Source organism: Pezoporus flaviventris, unplaced genomic scaffold (genome assembly GCF_033815535.1).
Source record: "Pezoporus flaviventris isolate CSIRO_AGI_PZ_B2104156 unplaced genomic scaffold, CSIRO_AGI_Pfla_v1 ptg000041l, whole genome shotgun sequence".
Taxonomy (NCBI): domain Eukaryota; kingdom Metazoa; phylum Chordata; class Aves; order Psittaciformes; family Psittacidae; genus Pezoporus; species Pezoporus flaviventris.
Genome location: NW_026892589.1, coordinates 9,819,699 through 9,840,055, shown reverse-complemented (window position 1 = coordinate 9,840,055; position 20,357 = coordinate 9,819,699). Strand labels below are relative to the sequence as shown.

Sequence of the window (20,357 nt, the reverse complement as noted above, 5' to 3'; positions counted from 1 at the left end):
TAGCTTCTGTCCCAGAGCACAGTTAAATCTCAATCCCCCTTTGGACCGCAGCAGCTGCTCCTTCTGCCACTCTCATTTCTGCTCATCCTGCACCACATCAATTACACAAAAGGCTGCTGGAGGAGATGTTTACATTTGCTGAGTCAGCAGAAAATCTGCTGATGTTTAAAACTGAGCACAGCAAATGGAACAGCTTTGCCTTGCAGCTGCACAAGCATATGACGAGGCAAGCCGGGCTGGAGGGCTGGCTAGAACACTGTCCCTGCCACCTGAAACAGAGCAGAGTTCTCTTCCATGCCCAGTTCCAAGGCATGGAAGTGTGTGTTTGACATCACACAGTCAGGAAAGGGAGTGGTTTTCCCACCTTCAGAAGACTGGGAAAGAGAAATACCTAACTTCTGTACTTCCATGAATTAAAGGAGTGCCTGACATTTAAAATGTACAGCAGCTCCAGTACGTAAGAAGGTGCAACACTAAACACTACCTCTGCAGGAAAGACATCCTCTCTGAAGCAGTTCTTCCTGCAGGACTTGTGGCAATGGGCATAGAGGGCTTCAGAGTCACAATTTTGGTCTTGGCACCTAAATCTCTAATTGAGTCTGCCCCTAACTATAGCAACACTGAGATTTGTGTCCATTCCCTAACTATTTTTAAGCCACTAGCATTAGATATTAGGTTCCAGATCCACCCAGATTTACAGCCTGAACCTCTGGAGGAATAAACCCCTTAGTCACTAGTCACGCAAGTTGCTTTCTCCACAGGGAACAAAGGACACCTGCTTGTACAACAAGATCCTTCCTTTCCTTTGGGTTTAGATCCCACCTTAATGATCTGTCCTTCTTTAAATGGCAGCTCCTCTTCTGCAGCATCAGGATTTGGGGACATTGTCAGTGGATCGTAGTCAAAGAGTGCAACAAATATTCGAGTAGAAAGATCTTCTGTGCCAGGATCTGTTTCTGATTCTTCATAAATATCTGGAGAAAGATGGTCATGACCACCATAGCCATCTATGGAAGTAAATCCAGAAAAGAACAGTTCAGAACTGTTGTTCTAGCCTCAGCTTTGACCTATTCCAGTTAAAAACGCTTGGCATTTCAGTGAAACCCCAGTGCCTCACTGCACCTCCTTTTAAGCTCAATGTTGGGTTTTGAATTAGCAAGTTGTTATTTTCCTAAAAAGCATGTAATGATGAGCATGCTCGGAACGTGGTGTTGATCCCTGACACCACACTGACATTTACACATGTGAATGCAGCTCAGGTAAGAAAGCCATTTCTGTTAGGTTTACTAGAGCTTGCCATAAATTAATGAAGCATGTTAAGAGTGGTATGAGGAGTCTGATAGGCTTTATCATTACTGCAAAAAGAACCATGCTTTGGAGCCACCTGATTTCCAGCACAGCTGCTTCTGCTCTTCATGGACACAAGAATACCCATCCCAGCTGTGTTGACAGACCATGTTTTAGGTACCAGGTTTAAAACATGGTTATAACCTCTTCTCTCCAGACAGGCAAGAAGAAATACATTTCAGTAGTTATTACTTCAGTGTTGGAGATACACTGCCTATGACTTTGTTTAAACACAGTCTATAGTTAACATAGCCAGCAGTGCCCCAGACCAACCCAAACACTTATGTGTTAAAATCCACCAGAAATAGTTAGCTATGGCTGTATTTAACTGCATTAACAGGCTCCTGAGGAAAAATCATCCCCGAATGACACTGCACTTGACACTGCACTGGAATCTGGCACCAAATCAATTAGGGCATAAAAAATCAGAACTGGCATTTTGGCTCCTATCTTTCACACTTTTCAAACGTCTTGCAGAATGTCCATGATTCAACAACACACTTAAGGATGGACTGCAGTAAAACTGAATTAGAAAATCAGGCCCAAACGGCAAACAGTGTTTGACTGACAGGTTTCAAAGGCTTTTAGTTTTGTTTGAAAGAGCACGTGGCAGTGCCTTCCCAAAAAAAATGCTCTTTCAAGACATACGAAGTCCCCAGACATAAAGCCCTCCAAACCACAAGCCGCTTGTGAAACACTTGGCTTACAGTGCACATCCCACTCACTTCAGCGGGTCACCTACTTTTGTTCTTTGCTCAGTCAACACTTATCATCCAGTTCACAAGATCCTTCACAATGAATCAATTGAGAAAGTGATGTTATGAATTATGATGGAAATGTAGTTCAACTGTATCAAAGTCTTCCCAACCAATTTTCATAGTAAGACAATTTTTACTGTAATCTCCCCTTACAAATGGAACTCTCCCATTTTTTGGTAGCAGTTCAAACATTCAATATGGAACATTTTAGGTAAAATTTCTCTTTTTGCCCCTACATCAGATGCATTTAACATTTGATATTTTTAAACTACCAGGAAAAAATTTTAGAGGGTCACAGCTTTAAGGGAACAGCTATGAACTCTTGGGTCCAGAGTGCAAGAAAGAGTGTGAACAGGGAAAAAGTGCAGAACAGCAAAAGGGCAGGGAAAAATTCCAGCCAAGAAGCTTTACGCAGGCACAAAGCACAGAAAGGAAGTGTCGGAGAAGGACATATATGGGACAGAAAGCAATGGGACACGAAGAATGGGATTCTCCCCTGTTCTGCCCTTCTCCCACAGTCAGGTTACAGTCATACTCAGGCCCACCAGGTGCGTTGAGGGGTGTTTTGTAAATTAAAAGTACCAATTTGTGCATCCAACCCCAAGTGCAGTTACTGGGGGTTTGCTGCAAACATCAATTGTAGCCAAAGGTGTCTCTGGTAAAAGCACTGCCTGTAACAATCTGACTCAGTCACGTTTGCTTCAGTGAACCAGAAAGCAATTTCTTGATTAGCTCATCAGCCACTTATCTAATGCTTTCAAGAGGCAAAGCTGTGTATCATACACATACACACAGAATCGTGTATGTAAAAGTTCAGTCTTTGGATGCAGCCAGCCAGATTCCCAACTGATGCACAGTCACAATCACAGCTGCATTAAATTTACCACATATACACCAACATACACAAGCTGATGATCTGGTTGCAGTCAGTCAGATTTGTTTAAAACTCAACATTAAATAATGATTACACTAAATTTCAGGACCCCTTTTGTTTCATTGCAGATACCAACAAAAAAACCCCTAATGCTTTATGTGTTTCTAAATTCTATATATGGCCTGGGTTGCTTTTATGGGTTAACTGTTTCACTTCAATTTAGTGTGTTATGAACTATGAAAATTGAGATGTTGATCATGTGATGATTTCTATGTTGATGAAGCAACAAATACTATCAGTAGTAGGTATAATTGCCTTAGTTATGCAATGCAAGTTTGTCATTATAATGTAATTATCCCTAAAAATAAGAATAATTTTTGTCTTCAAGTGACACAGCCAAAGTCCTCTGTGGTCACTGAAAAGATCCCAAACGTTTGTTTAGCCCAAAGCTGTAAATCAGAGCAACATTGAACTGCTTCCTATTATAGGGCATTGGGTTGTGATATACCAGCTACTGTTTGTCCCTGCCCAGGCTGTATGAATCAAGGGGAAATGTGGTCATATGGATGGATGCTGTTCAGGTGTGTACAGTACATACTGACTGGCGTTAGTAGCAGCATAGCTTCACAGAGGTTCATGCAATGCACTGGGCTTGGGCTCGGTCGGGTATGGAAAGGCTGCACAGCAGTGTCAGGACTAAGGGCTGTTTGTCCCTTACAGCTGAGCTGAAGAAACTTACCTGGGAGCAGACAGGACTCACGAGCTAGGTTCCCCTGGCATTCTGCATTGCATGCAATGTTGTCATACAGAACCCACACTTGTTAACACGCAGCTCTACAATGTGTCTGTCAAAGGAGGAATAACGTTCGGCATACCGTATCTAGATTCAGAGGCCATGGTACGCTGCTGAGGCCATTTCTTGTGTCCACCAATGCTGCGATAATAAGCTTCTTCTTCTACAGGTGAAATATTTCCCTCACTACCTGACCGAGACCGACCGCCTTCACTGTTACTGTCCATTGTAATTTCTATGGAGAAAAAGGGAATGATCTATTAAAACATATTGTATAGTTGCCTTTGCGGAGGCTCCTGCGGGCAGGCTTTGCCTACCTTTGGTTTCTGACTTGCATATAGTAGGACAGATAAACACTGCATAAGCTTTGCCAGATGTCTCAGCCTCTAGAAATCCTTCTTCAGCAGGGGTATCACAGAAATGTGCACCTTCTCTTTTTAAAGCGTCTGAATTTCATGCTTTTGAAAGTTCACACACTGTAAATATCGTTTGTTAAGTTGTTGGATAGGAATCATCGTTTATTACGAGGTTTAAACAATCCTACCTGCCAGATCTGCAAGGTCAAGAGCACTGTAAACTGTGTTTCACCTTCTAAAGTATCAACCTAAAAACAAAAATTAATTCATTTACTTCAATCCTACCTGCAAGAAGATACTCAAGTATTTACAGCTTAACGGAGAAATTACCTCAAAGAATATAAATTCTGGAACATTGTGGAGAAAGGTTTGATCATTGAATCCTAAGAACATTACATTTTGAAAGTCTTTCCCGCTAATTAAACTTCCCAGAGCTGCCCTAAGAGCTTCCCATCACTAAGGTGACCCCTTTGTTGAACAACACAGCAAAAACCCCAGGCGTGCATGGAAAAGAGTAAGCTGCTGCCAAGAAATTTGGAACCCGTGGTTTTACGCTGTATGCTGAGACCAGCAGCAGTTTCATGTATTTAAACAGTTTTAACTTTGGCTCAGTTGTATTTACTTCCTCCTTTCCCTTTATTTTACTCTGCTTTGCGTTTGTGGAACTACATATTATCATGATGCAGTTATAATACCTTCCTTCTCCCAAAACCACACTTGTGGCCCTCATTCAGGGTTAACTTCCTCTGTCAGTGGGAGCTCTGAACAGTGGGTTCAAGTTTCTACAATGCACTACTATATGCTTTTGTGTGCCCTACTTTTACCACATCATCTGAACTCTTGATACATCTCTCATCTTCAAGGCTTTTTCTTTCTCAGCAGGCTTACAGGAAGCAACTTTTGTGCAGAGTTTTATCAAGTGTTTACATTTGCTTCACTTGTCCTCAAAGTGATTTAATACAGTATGATGCTGAAAGTGAGAAGTATCGCATACAGACCTCTCAACAATTTTAATCACTGGCCTTTCAGACAGAAATTAGCATTCAGACTCTAAACCACATTAAGGCCTTTCAACAGCTTCACAGCAAACCATTTTATTTGTTAGCTACTGTACCTATTGCTCACTGGTTTGCTTGTTACCAGCATTAGACAAAATTTTAACTTATTCCTTATGGAACTTCCACAAAGAGCACCAATGGGTTGTACAAAACACAGAATACACCAAATCATTCCTTAACTGCCAATGAAAGAAATAAAATCTGAGATTTTTTTTTCTATTTATCTGTTTGAGCACAGTAATTAATGTCTCTCATTCCTAAGCTGTTGCTATTGAGCTACTGAGCAGTGAGGTCAGAACTTAGCGGTTTCCATGTCCTGACTTTGTTGATACAAAGTGAGCCTCGGTAAATTTAAACACTTCCCTTCCTAAATAAAATGAACATTAAAAGGAGCCCAAAGGGTTAATTCAAACCTATCTGCTTGCTATTCATAAAAACATGTTTTAGCAAATAATAGAAAGAACTCCGATACAAAACTTGCTTTAAGTATTACAAACGTAAACCAGAATTCCTTACTCCTCAGTTAAAAAAAGGCTGCTTTCAGAGAAACGGGACACAAAAAACTAATGTTCTTCACAGCAGCACCCAAAAGCTACTTGGTTCAGCTAACAATAACCTGTCACCAGAAGCTCAACAGCCAGCCTCAAGCTGACTCTCCCTCATTTCATAGCAGAGTAATTCCTTGACATCTGTGAAGATTATCCTGGTTTACACCAGGGTGTGGGATGATGATCAGCCTCTGAACACTTGTTCTACATTGAAGACAGTAAGACAGCTTCGTGCATGACAGCTCTGTGTGTGTTTTGATCTATGGTTTCAATAATTATTATTATTTATTAGATATCAAACAGTTGTGCCCACCAGTAGGATTTTGCTTTTAATTTACAGTACAGGCATTTTAGGAGGATTCTATGGAAAGGGAAAAATAATATTTAATACTGAAAGCATTCCTTAATGATCAGTTTCTTCCCTTCTGGTAATTCCCATTTGTGATGGCTCTTATTCACAGAAATGACAGGTGAGAATTGCCTGACATTGCCTACTGTATTCACAAATTAAAGGTCAGGTTAGGGACAGGAACCAGACCAACTTTACCTCTTCATGGAGTAAAGTTCTGCTAATAGCTCACAGAACTCTTCCTGCATTGGTTTTTGCATGTGTTTTCTGGTTTTCAGTGTGAATGTTTCTTATTTGTCAGTACAGAGTGCAAGTTTTAACAGATAAGTATTTGTTTCACAGTGTCTTGATTCCATTATCTTTTCTGCACTACTTTTTGGATTTTCAGGTATACACCAGCATATAGTTTAAGTCATTAGTAAACCAGAATAGGGATGATTCTGTAGGAAATACCAAATCTAGTAAATGCATGGAAGTTCCACAAACTTGTTACATTTAACAGCTTCCATTTTCCCATCTGAATTCCAAAAAGTAGTCAAGAAAATGGAAAGTGAATGCAAAATGACAGTTGATGAATGGAAAGATGGATGGCTGAATGGATGGCTGAATGGGTACATTCATTTTACTGACCCTACAGCAGCCTGCCTGCAAATTTCTTCTTAGGTAAAATCAAACAGTATCTAAGTTTAACCAAGCTTAGAAAAGCTCCAATACCCACTAAATTCAATGACAAGACTCCCAGCGATGTCAATGGCTACTGATTCAGCCCCCTGTGAGACCCCGGCACACTCATATTTAGATGGAGATGGTTTTAGTTCCATTTCATCCCATTTAAACTAAGAGGAACCCCAGCTCAAGACAAGTGTCTGATGTTTCTTTTTTAAGGACCACCTTCCCAACTCTGAGCTGCAAAGAACAGAAATGCACCAATCTGTCCAACTAACCAATGGAAGGGACCAACATTGGTCGAGACCTTTGTGGCACTGCACTGCCATGAGAGGACCTTCGCCCTGCATGCTCCACCCTTTCAGGCCGTCCTGCAGATGATGGATTACCTAAAAGCTAAAAGACAACAACAAAAAAACAGGTTTGTAAGTTACATGCATGGCAGTATTATGGTTACACGGTCGGACATTAATCAGGTCAATCACATTTGGAAGCATAAGCTCTAAAGGCAACTAAACTTAGTTTTTAACTGAAAGGTTAGCTGAAAAGTAAATACTGTTGCCTTGCAAACCTGCAAAAGAAAAAATGGTTCCTTGATTTATGGCAGAGTTTTGTAACCAGCAGTCACACATCAGAACAAAAAGAAAAGAAAAGAATAATTTTTGACATATTCTTTTGCCTTTGTTGTTGCTGCTAAGATGATGTTACAATCTCCTGAAGAGCAGTACAGTCAGTCATGAGAGCTGTGGAGACTGGCCTGCACTGAAAGACAAGCCTTTCTTTGCATTCAGCTATAGCTTTGTCCAGTTTGCAGCATGGGAACAAGTGTACATCCTTCTGTTCTTTGAGCACACTGCTTTCCTATAATGGCCTTCAGTTGTTAAAGCCTTTTAAAGGTCATTGAAATATGTAGAAGGGAGTGTAGACACTTCATCTCACATCACAGCTGGCTCTTTCTGTTCACTACCCTTGCAGGAAGTGTTGCTATTTTAATAACCGAATGGTACTATTTTAATGCTCTCCAGAGCATTTATCATGCAGTCATTGAGATTAATTCAGCTTGGGCACCAATTTCAGTGGGTGAAATTTTTAAGGATCATTTCAGCATAAACTGCTAGGCTAGAAGAGCAGGCAGCTGGTTTCTACACATTAGATTTGAGGTTTCCACTGTTGCAGACTGAGAGGGTAAATAACTTGCTTTGGTCTTTAGGGAGCAGGGAAGCCTAAGGATGCGTCTATCAAAGCGTGGAGGCTCTTCTATACATTAATGGACAGAAATGCAAATAGGCAAGATCACACAGAGGCATCCTTGAAAGATATGGAATGGCCCTGGCCTCTCCCTTTGGAAGAAGCTGTTTGCCTGCATTCTCATGCAGAGATGCAGTCTGCAACTTCAAAGGCAAGAAGAGATGGTCTAAAAAGGAAGGCAAAGTAGTGACAGTGCAGATAAGGTAGAAAATGGAAATATGATGAAACCTGTGACTCCATAAATCTGGGTCACTGTCACACTGGGGGGAGAATCTTGATTCTTGTCCAGAGATGTTTCATGATAAAGAGCATATCCTGAAAATTCTGGGAATGAGGTGAATAAAAACAACATGACGAAATGACATCCTTGACATCAAAAAAATCAAATAAAACATGACTGATGAAACATTTTTCCAGTTAAAATGAAGCTTTTTTAACAAAAGCGACATTTAGATGGGCAAAATAAAGAAAAACAGTCTTTTGGAAGAATTATAGTTCAGCTAACCCTTAATTAAAATTTAGATTCAGTTGTCCTTTAATAAAAGCAGCCATTATTGTAATTTGTTCTGTGGGAAAATCATTGTAAAGCAAATTAAACTGATTGCAGCATGACACAAAAGAGGACTGGAAAGAAAAATGTGGAATAATAAATAATAAAAATGAATGGGGAGGGAAAAAAAAAAAAGAGGAAAAAATGTAGCAGAGAGGCCCAAAAGATGGACTCTAAAAATTAACTGAGGAAGGAAAAAAAAGGGGAAAAAAGAAAGAAACCAGACTGATTTGGCAAGCAGATGTTAGAAGGAAGATTTATTTCACACACCAGAGAGTCTTCTGCATCTCTGTGGGATGGCTTTGCAAGTGGACCAGCTGCCCTAGAGTCAGCCATTTTTAAGTCGGTCTTCCAGCCTCCCTGAACATCTTCATTAGACAAATTATCTGTTCTAGTGCATTTCTGAGTCTCATACTTTTTCTCATAACTGGGCTTGACCTGTTCACTCCTGGGCTCTACAAAGGAAGGACCCAGGTCACCGAAATCCTCTTCGATGCTGGTTTGTCTGGTTAAGGTTTTCCTGCGAGCAAGCAGTGGCCTCATGCTTTTCCTGCACGAACAGTTAGCGGTCTCTGCACAACAGCTAGATGCAACGTTGGCAGAAACTGAATCACAAGTATATCTGAAATTAAAGCGAGATTCTTCTTCTTCACTTCCACAGTCTAGTCCACTGTCTGGGCTCCTCGATAAAGACCGGCTATATTTACATCCTTTGTCGTCTGCGGCAAAATCCTCCATGCCTGAAATTCTGTGCTTGGCTGGGTACCAGAAGTTGTGCTGCTGGTCTTGATTGTAGGGCCTAGGTGGTCTAGAGTCTCTAGCTATTGTGGGATTCTTTTTATAGGGCATACCTAAACCCTGCTTGTACAGCAGTTCAGAGTATTCACCATCCTCTTCAGCTACTTCTGGAATACTGAAAAGCTTTTTACTGTGATGTATCTGCTGTGAAAAGTCAGGCTGTTCCAAATAAGTGGCTTCAGTGGTCTTATCGCACTCCTTAAAATTATGTAATGTTAAAAACCAGACAGGGAACAAACAGTGTGTGACAAAAATAAAATGGGAGGGAAAAGGGAGAAGAAAAGAAAAATAAAGACAGAATTAGTTTTAGAGCAATGGCAAACATAAGACATGCAGCTTATTTAGTGAAAAGGATGTCATGCTTTGAATGAGAATCTGTGAAAAATAAAGACATGATTAAGAAGTTGCTGGATGTCAGATACAACATGAGAAGTCAGTACAAACAACTGAGTGATGCTCTTAACAAGAATAAACCCATGCATTTAAAACAAAGCAATAAAAGCCGCATACAGGTTTCAGCATGGTGAATGAGAATGGCATTAAAACACAGCACTAATGCTTAGTATGTTCCTTGCCCCATGCCAAATTGCAATGTGATTTTTCTTTGTAACCAGAACCCATATCTGAGAATTAAAATTCTGCTCTAGCAAGCTTTCTTGCTTTGCATCTGTTAAAGCATCCTATGAATAGGGAATATTAAATCTGCCAGAGGAGAGCTATTCTATTTACATCCTTTGTAAAACACCTGCACCATTTTCACAGCTTGGCTTCCACAGAAAGGACCCTGAGAGGCAGCCTGCACTGACAGCACTGCCATCAAACCTTCATAATCTCATACCTGCTTGATAAAACCAGTACTTGAAATCAGCCTATTAGCAGAAGCAAAAGTCTCTGTTTATACCACAAGTAGGTAAAAACTATCCCAGCCTGGCTAAAACAAGCATTCAGAACACAACAGGCACATTTTGTAATTTTTCTATTACATCTACACAAACATGGGCTGGTGTGACAAGAGAGGCCTATGCAGTGTCTTTGCTGGACTTTGAGATGAGCGAAAAATGATGCAGGAGGTGTCGGGTTTGACTGACATGGTTTATAGAGGCTACATGACGGAGATCACCCCTCCTTGTACTTTATTTACTCAATGCCCAGATGAGGTAGGTCTCTGGACACAACAGCACCCATAAATAGTGACAAGATCATCTTGGAGACTTCAGCAATACCTCTCTCTCTGAGCATATTAAACTTCACTGGGTTTTGGACATCTTCCTTTTTCAGGCACTAGGAACTTTCAAAGTTACTTTATATTTGTTTTATCTGTTTTCATTCCTTTTTAAAACATGCATCACCCTTGTGAAACTTTTGAGAAAAACTGCCATAAAAGTAGAAAAAAGTCAATAAATACGAACATGGTTAGTTTTGACTGGAGCTCAAACATCCCCCATTTCAGAATGCTAGATCAGGTGAGTGAGTTGAATTTTCCCTTGATCACCCATGTCAGCCTTTGTTTTGGGGAACCGCTGGACTGAATAATAACCTCCCAATAAAGCAAATATATACCTGCATGCAAAATGTTTTCTTGGGGCATCTATTAATTTGGGAGAGAATTCTCAATTACAGCTGCAAGGCATGGCTGGCATACTTTCAGATGCAAGAGGAACAGGAATCTGCTGACATCATGGAAAATTCAGCAAACACGGCTTCATTTCTTTTGTTAATTACTGCTATTGCAAAGGGAAACTGCATCTAGTGAAAAAGGGGAAATTACCAAGCACTTTGAGAGCAGAATCTGACCTGCATTTTCTATCAGAAATCATATCAGCATGGTGGGCCATATCCTCCAAATGAGACTCAGACATCCATGACTCCCTAGGCAGTATTCATACACTGAATTCCACTTCTGCAGAATGAGTCAACCAACCGTACCCTTCCCATACACTACTACATGAGAGAAGTCTGCCTGCAGACTTGAACAGGTCTGAAATGATTTACTACACCAATTAACAGTCTGAACCTTTCATTTAAATAGCAACATTGGCAATACTAATTTAAAACCAAGAAGTAAATATACTTTCTGAAGCACAAAGAACAAGAACAGTGTAGGGATAATTCACTTTTTCCCAGAGTAAGGGAACAGAAGAGGCATGCATTAAGATCTAATTTTCAACCTTTATATTAGCAGAGTAATAGATTATTTTTTCTTTTCAGAAGTACCTGTCTCATTCCAGATGATAGTATCAAAGAACTGAATGAAAACAGTTACAAGAATGGTCAAAATTCTTGTATGCAGGAGAAACTAGTATTGGATTTTAGTTAAGTAAGAGCATACAGGATGAAAAATCAACCCGAGTTTCCCTGTAGTTCAAGTCATGCAGCTTTCTACGAAAACACGATTTAGTGTAATTGCTAGACACATTAAAAGCAAACACAATTTACATGCATTAATATACTATGGGAAATATATATTCTGTATTAGGTAGGTTCAACATTCTAAGTATGCTTTAGTTGTTATGTTGAAGCTGTCTTTCAGGATGAACATTGCTGTGCAGTGTTAAAGCAATATTTCTGATAGGTGTTTCCTGTCTCTTGTGATTCCTCAGAGCACAAGAATCGCTAATAAAGCGTTTCTCAAACACAGCTGACCCAACTCTCTTTCTTACAAGCATGCTTTAAAGTCTGTGGAGGAGATGGGACTAGTACTAGAACAGAGACAAATTACTCAGACATTTAAAACCTAAGTTGTTCTTTTACTGTATGCATGGCTGTTTATATAAAACTCCCTGCTCAGAAACAGCTCACTGTCTGGGTAGCACATGTTGTAATATATTGTTGTGTGGACATGGGAAAGGTCCCCGAGTATAGAACAGAAATTGCAACTTCAACAATTACATATAGGAAAACAGTCAGTTAGTTAAAAGATCAGCTATCAAATAATGCAAAACCCAAAAGCAATTACATGTATTACTTTACATCATAAACAATGACATCATAAACAAGGTTCACCCCAGTTCTAGGACTACCAAACAGTGTGATTTCTAATGGTCTGAAAAATCCATAACTAACAGAAATGTTCAAAGAATCAAAGCATGGAGGTCCTCACAAGGTTTCTCTACAGCCACACTTACTTACCTTAAGTGCATTGTGTGAAGTCACACTAACTCGTCGCCTTCCTCCATCCTCCAGCTGCATTTCTGAGTACAGCTCTTCTTCATCTTCTTCCATAATATCAGACAAGTCAGAACCTCTGCTGCTCTCTGTATGATACTCTTCACCATGGCAATAGTGAGGCTAATCGACAGGATGAAAGAGAAAAATCTTTACTGACTGTAAAGCTGAAAATCCTTGTTTAACACCAATGAGGACTAGAGCACATCCTAGGTTTGCATAGCAGACTAATAGCTACATATAAATTACAGCATGCAGCTTGCTGGTCTGTTCTAGCGGAAAGACCAGATTTCAATTTTTTTGCCCACTTAAGCTCCCAACTCAAGAAATCCAATCTTAATCCCATAGGTGATACAAAAAAGGATGTCTGCACTCACAGCACCCAACCTAGTTTTAGTCTTGATTGAATTCCTTGATTCTTAAATCATGAGGTCCTTCATGCATCAGTGCACTTGCTGACCAAACTGTAAAGGTCCTAAGATAATTCTCATATCACCTGCTCTTCACAGATGCTTGTTACATCACATTGTAATTTAAAAGTGATCAGCATTTCATTCTTGCAGGATGTTACCACCATTGTGTGATACAGCCAGCTAATGAAACTTGAAGCTTTCATTCTCTCAAACAGGAGTGGCCTCTGCAAACATCTAACAAATCAGATCATGAACAGAACTTAATATTTCTGAATTTTCAAATGGAGTCACCTGACTGTCAGATTGCAGAGGAATATTTGATCAGGTATTCTAGAAGCACTAGAATTCTAGAAATCACTGCATTCCTTCCTCCCCCAGTAGTAGTGAAGAAAAGACTTTAGATAGGGAATCAGCACATGGAATAGCAGTTCCTTCTGGAAGATACTGGCAGCACATGGCCATTATAATGAAATTAGCCAGCTAATAATTTCTTATGGAGAAGGCCATCATAGATGAGATTTCTCCAATTTTCTCCAATTATTTCTTGCCTAACAAACCCAGTGGTAGACTGAGCATTTTTCATAAATAATGCAAATGAGCAATTAAAATACAAGTAGGTGAAGCTATAAAATAAACGTCTAAGAATCAAGTTACACTTAACACACTGTAGCTGTTTGGCCAGTCATAATTTCAGCGCTATCTCTCAAAGTGCATTTTTTGACACAGTGTTTTAAAGCAATGAGGAATTCTTTCAGCCTTACATGAAAACTAAATTTGAAACCTAATCAGACCTGAGAATATTTGCAGCCACAAGAGATTTCACATTTAGCTTTGACGAAATTCCTAGTACATAACAGAGCTTAATCTTTTTAGGCTTCAAAGAACTTAATTTCATTGAGCCCTTGTTTCATGTGAGACACCTGAGACAGTAACACAACCAGGCTACTCACTTGCTTTCCAAGTTCTGACCCTTTCAGGAAATCATCAACTGAAGCCCCCCTTCTTTTGACATGAGGAGAATCATAGCCATCTTCCTCCTCATCTGAGTTGGCATACTGGACTAAGTTACTCCTTTCACTAAAAACACTCCTCCTCTCCATCTAGAAAGCAACAAGAAAATTGTGAAGCAGACGGTTCCTGCAATCAGTGGAAGAAACGGCAAATATAAGACATTAGGACTCAAGAACCCACCATTTAAACACACTCATGGTTTAAAGCAATCTTGGTTTCCTGACTGTAACCCGAGTTTTCAAGAATTTTTTGCTGCTTGTATTATCCTTGCTCATAAACAATTATACACTTTTATGTGAGCATCAACTCAGCTGCCAGCTTTCTTCCCTGTACCACTTACGTCAAAGTTCTCAATATTCTACAGTCAGAGGCTGCTAACAAAGATGCTAATTTCCCCTTGACAAAGGTTTAGGAGACAGCCTAGTCACTACAACAGCATTTTGCTTCTTCTGCAGCAGCCTACTGCAAGGGAAGAACTTCTACTTTTGGGCACTAAACATGACAAATACCACTGGCACTATTTGACTTAATTTAGAGTGAATCCACCTGTAAAATTCTGTCCAGATCCCTGAATTAAACGTTTCAAGCATCACTAAAATTAACGTAATTAAACACGGTTCAGTGCATGTTATGTCAGCAATTTTCAAAACCAGAGGAAGTATTTTAATTCTCTTTCCCTATATAGTTTTTAAATCAACTTTCACCTCAGAATGCCAAACAAATTGCCTTTTCTCCCTCTATTACATTTATGCCAGGCTGCTTTATTTATAAACAAGAGCAAGAAATATACACATGCATATAGATGTATTCAGCAAACCTTACTGACCCAGAATTATTCAGCTGGGTTTAGCATACAAGCATGTCTCTGTCTGCTGGTTAGATTCCCTTATTAGACTTTTCTTTGTGAATTGTCATTTTGTGAACTGTCAAAAAGATTAGCTCTCACAGTAACTCTGCTCAGGACTTTCGTCTAGCTGTCTATTTAGGGACCCATTTTTACACTGCCCTTTATTGCTTTGGTCTCTTTCAAAGTACTTCTGAACTTGGCTGACTTTTCTCACATAAGCATAAGCCTCCCTTTTGAGTCCTGCAGGATCCAAGCACAAACTTTGATGATTACTACCCCCTGCCCAGAACTAAGGTTCTGCATTTTTGGAGACAACATTTCTAGTACTGTTATGGGCTTCCTATGCCAATCAAAAGCTGACCTTTATGGTTACAAGCATATTTGTGGAAGATGGCACAGAATTCTGGCACACTGCTTCTTCTCAAACTACAGATCTTTGGGGTTTAGGAATAATTAGCTGTTCCTTAAAGCATATGATGAAAAAATTCTTTGATGGAAAGTACCACAATGAATAAAGCCAGCCTAAACAAAAAAAGACTTTTTGAAAGAAAAAGTTTGCCTTTACCCTACTGCTTTCTGCAACTCGTTGTGCAGCTTCTCTTGCCATGGCTTTTGCAACAGTATTTGGGACAGGCGTGCCTTGAGGTTGAGGGAGTATTCGGTTGGGTGATGGAGACCTCCTCCCCTGGAGCGGGCTGTGGAAGTTGGGAGCAGGGGGCTCAAGCATGTGTCCATGAACAGGGGATGCCGAACGAGTCTGCTCCCATGACTCATCCATTTTCAAATGTGGACCTAAATGTTCTTCTTTGGTTTCTGGGGCTCCGGCACTTGCTAATGGCTTAGATTTGGGAGCAGTTCTGGGGTGAGGGGTTGGAGGCACCAGTAGATCAGATGGAATGGCAGCAACAGAAGAATCCACTGATTCCCCTTGTGCAGAGAGTGTTCGAACAGTAACTTCCTTGGCTTCCAAACTCCTTAGTCTCATTAGCTCCACCAATGTGTTCTCTGCTGTTGGAAAGATCACCTCTGCCACCTGAAGTAAACAAGCAACATATTAGCATGAAGATAACCAATTCCCTCCCCTCCAACCCCACTAAAATACAACCTTTCAAGTCTTAACATGGAGAGAATTACTGCCAACACAGAGTGGGCTGGCTGCAACAGCCCCCACCAGTTAGCACCAGTTATCTTTAACCCTTTCAATCCATTTGTCCAAAAGATGAAGTGATTATAGAAAGGAAGCTAATGAGCAAGATAGATACACAGAAACAAGAGTAGGTTCTACTGAAAGCTGAGAAAAACCTGCACACATCCAAGTGCTGTTGCATGCTTATTGTTGCCTTCACCTACCAGTTGAAATTCACGTAATGTGGATGGTCACTATAACGCTGAAAGAACTCACCCGTTGACCTTTTGCATAAACACCATAGCCTGTAACATTGGCCCCATGGGAGGTCCCTGTTGCTGTCAGAGTTGGTGGTTTCCAGGACACCAGTATGGTTGCTGGGGTGGACCCACCCCGTACAGTAACATCTTGAGGTGGAGCTGGAGGACCTATGAAAGACAAGAACAGTAACTATACAGATTCAAAAGCACTTACAGAAGCATAGGCTCAGTAAGTTATGGAGCCAGGAACTGGCCCTCAGCTTACAGCCATTAAGTAAGCTAAACTTCTTTACAAGATGGTCTGTACTTGGAACTTCCTGTGGACCTATTTTTTATCACTCCAGGCTGCATAACTTACTTACCTGTAATACAGAAGTTAACAGAAAAAGGACAGAGAGAAAGGCCCTGGAGTGGCACTGCTGGTGGAAAACTGCTGCAGCTGACAGCAAATGACTTTTTGGTATAAATCTCTGCACTGAATGAACCCTACATACTCAGGAATCACTTTCAAAAGTCTCTGCACCATGTGTGACTCCAAGTAATGATTTATAGGCCAGAAGCACATTGATGTTAAGGTGCCATGTGAACTGCAAGCCAGAACTTTAACTTTTTCAACGAGCAGCACACTGGTTTAAAGGATGACTGGATTCAATGTGTTTGCACTGAAGAAAAAAAAAAAGACACCTACTAACCTTTTAAGGAATTTGTAACATATTAGTGTTGAAATACATCCTTACTTAAAAGACGTTATTACCCCACCAAAAATAGCTCTACTTTGGACAGAAAGTCAAAGTAAAAATATCGTAGAAATTATTAAGTCATTAGTTTCCAGGCATCTTGTTGTATTAAACAGTCAAATCTTGAGAAGTGTTTCATGCTAAAACTTCAGAAGCAGGGTTCAGCTGTAAGCATTTCTGTGTAACAGCCAGAAGAATGCAAACCTTGGTTGCTGTGAGTTTGCTCATTTATTGCTTTAGCATACTTCAGCAACTAGAGGGAGATACAGCATGGGAAGTGTTTGGCCTGAAAAAACATCACTGGAAAGGCCTTCCTTTCCCAAATAACAAAGTCAACATAGCTAATAAGTTCAAGCCACCATGTAGGCAGTATCTCCTGACTGCCACACAACACAAGTTTAAAACACGCTCCCCTCCAAGCAGATTCTGTAATAGCACTACACTTATCTCACTGAAATGATTGTAGACAAAAGAGCGAATGCCTGAGTTGAGAACATTTTTACTGGAACTATAAATCAACAACATCAAAAGCAGTAGACATACAAGCTTAACTCCCTCTCTGTTCAACCAGCATCACTCTCTTGCATGTCTCCTTACACGTAAGTCACGCAAGCTAAGGAAGAGACCAGAACTAATTCCTGTCCCTTTGCTAGAATCAAATCCCAGCAGGGAGTCAATTAAGCCATAGCACGGTACATGCTGTTGAAATTTCACTTGCCAGGAGTCACTTGTATTTGACTATCCCTGCTTCAGAGACATTCAGTGCTCTGAAAGTCCGAATATATACTTTCTACTTGCCCTTGATTAGATGACCTTGGTGAGATGGATCTATAAGGAGAGATGATCAAATTTTTCAGGTACACCCCCAAAATTGTGAGATTATCCTTTAAATGCATTACATTATTTCTGCTCTAGTTTTCAACATTACTTCACTGTTCTCAAATACTGGGAAACGACTGTTAACACTTATCAACATTCCTAATGCGAAAGCACTTTCCAAAACACAGCCGATTTGCTATCTTTACAAATTCAAATTGTACAATGTGATTGCAACTTCACAATCAAAATGCATTTACATCCCCTAAATGACTGTTGCTTCTCTAAGATGTCTGTGTTCATTTTCAGTAAAAAGTGCTTTAAGACACACAAACAACACGCAAATAATGTGTCACAATAACTGTATTTTTCCTAGTGTTGTTCATGCCAATGAAAATAAATTACTACCAGAAATACTATAACTGGACAAATTAAATACAAATGGAGATTACCCTGATAAAACAGTGTGTAATCTGTGATGATGGTAAGCATGGCTTTCCCTAGTGATCTCCCCAAAATGTTCCAGTCAGAACAAAGAAGAGAGTAATGCAGGACAGAATTAGTTTTAGATACCATAAAGCAAACTATTAATCCCCAGTCTGGTCATGAAAGTGACAGGCGTTCCAACATAAAGCTAAATGTTAAATTATTTAGTATTTTCAAAGAAACACAACAAGCATTTTCGGGCAGGGAGGAAAATATCAAACCTGCTGGCAACGTAGAAAATTCCACAAAGGCCTCCTTTTTTTCTCGCTGTTCCAGGGGAAGCTGCCAGGGCATCTGATGGGGCTTTGCCATGACCTTCACCTTGTAGGCCATATTGGGCTTCAAATTAAAAAAATGATACTTGTAGCTAGCAGCCTTGACAATGTCAAATTCTTCTTCATTAAGAAAGATCACATGACTGTAATTACTATTTGTAGGGAGCCAGGACAGCTCAGCAGAAATCTGGGTTATGTTGTCCACTTTAAGATTAGAGGGGGCCACTATGACATCCTTCCCAACTAACAAAGTGCACTGCAGTTCATCTGAGTTACCCTTGTTTGTGATGCTCTGAATTGATATTCTGTATGTACAAGTAGAAATATTAAGCTTTTCTATAAGAGCTTTCGTTCTGCTTCCCAAGGCTATGTTCATCCGTATTTCTTTGTCAACCAGAACATTGTAGCTGCTAATGGTTCCCCATCCGGGTGGCACTACCGGTGGCTCCCAGCCCACAATGACACTTTTGGCTAGTTGTTTAATAAGGGTGATTTTTCTAGGATAAGGCACAATGTCTTCTCCAATTTCATCAATGTTCACATCCAGAGTCCCTGCGCCATTGCTGATTACACTAGAGTCTACATGACTTGGTGGACTTATCTCCAAGAGATCTCCTTCCAAAACAGGACCCGAATGGCTGATAAAATTCTGATCTTGTTCACTGCTTAATGTGCTTGATAATCGGGTCTCATTGTCTTGAACAAAATCCACAAAGTTTGAAGGGACTAGTCCTCTTTGTCCATCTAGAAGTTCCCCTGGTAAGAAAGAACAATGCCATTAAAAAGGAGCATATCTTTTGCATGTCAATGTCTTGCAAGAGACAAGATAAGGAAGAAGATGTAAGTGAAAACTGCATATAAACAGCAGTCACAGTTTCAGAATATAAAGGCTCAGTGAGGCAAAACCCAGAAATGCCAGTAAGCTTTCTTGTCGACTTAAAGCTTGCCAGTAGGAAAAGCTGACAATATAAAATATCTTATAATTAGCTTTGCCTGCAAGGAGCGGCTTTGCTGGTGAAGAAACTCTGTTAACTGACACAATGATGACGGAATAATTTTAGCAACTTATTTGGTAGTAGATGAAGGAAGGAATCAGGAGTGTGTTTGACAGATGAGCTGCTTTCAATCTGCATGAATTAGCATGAATTCACAGATTAAAAAAAAAGTACCTTCGTAAAAGCCATCTTCATCCATATCTCCATACACATAAAGGTACTTTCCTGCCGTAAGGGGGAGCTCTGCTTCTGGATTTTCATTTGGTCCATCAAAAGGGTTATAACTGCAATGGAATACAGATGGAAAATGTGTGTTCACTTACAACCCCCACACAACTGCATATTAATCAGAAAAAGGTGTACAGTTCTAGGCCTGCACAGGATGGTAATTCCTCAGCTCAATCTTTTTGCTTCCCTTCTGAAACATACATTCTGAGCTCAGTCTAGGTCAGTTTGTTGTGAACTGCAACTGTACCACCAGCAGGCTGCCATGAAACGTGACCTATTTGCTGAAGTGCTCCACACTTAAAACCACGTCCTTTTCTATATAATTTGCTCACACATTTCTCAGCTGGGACTCTTGGAATACACTGGCCATAGTATTTTCTTTTTTTAAAGTGAATTAAAGCAAACTCTGTTGTGGAGGTCTTTTTCTATACCCATATTCCGTTTATCAGACAGTCTTTTATACAAGTTTAACTTCAACAGAGACAAGTTTAACAGAGACAAAACCAGGGAGTTTACACCTAAAACAAGGTACTCATAGACAAAAACTTCTTACAAAGTATTTAAATCCATATCCATCCTTTAAGAAATTGTTAAGTCACAGAAAATTTTATTATCACAGTACTTCAGATCTGAAATTTTAATGGGCAAAATAA

The 20,357-nt window shown here is 40.0% G+C and overlaps 1 protein-coding gene across 10 annotated transcripts in view; it reads right to left on the bottom strand.

The window, feature by feature from the left end:
• Positions 1–20,357, bottom strand: part of RIMBP2 (RIMS binding protein 2) — a 136,889-nt gene that overhangs the window by 7,230 nt on the left and 109,302 nt on the right. For 4 of the 10 annotated variants that reach the window (XM_061466153.1, XM_061466152.1, XM_061466150.1 and 1 more), the window contains 10 exons: positions 19,651–19,760; positions 18,428–19,237; positions 16,184–16,335; positions 15,347–15,814; positions 13,874–14,023; positions 12,475–12,633; positions 8,818–9,543; positions 7,028–7,145; positions 3,855–4,007; positions 823–1,007 (listed from right to left, as the gene is read on the bottom strand). In XM_061466153.1, the coding sequence (XP_061322137.1) occupies positions 823–1,007; positions 3,855–4,007; positions 7,028–7,145; positions 8,818–9,543; positions 12,475–12,633; positions 13,874–14,023; positions 15,347–15,814; positions 16,184–16,335; positions 18,428–19,237; positions 19,651–19,760 (3,031 nt within the window). Of the gene's footprint in view, positions 1–822; positions 1,008–3,854; positions 4,008–7,027; positions 7,146–8,817; positions 9,544–12,474; positions 12,634–13,873; positions 14,024–15,346; positions 15,815–16,183; positions 16,336–18,427; positions 19,238–19,650; positions 19,761–20,357 lie in introns of those variants that run through there. The other 6 variants (XM_061466154.1, XM_061466151.1, XM_061466158.1 and 3 more) reach the window with 4 other exon arrangements.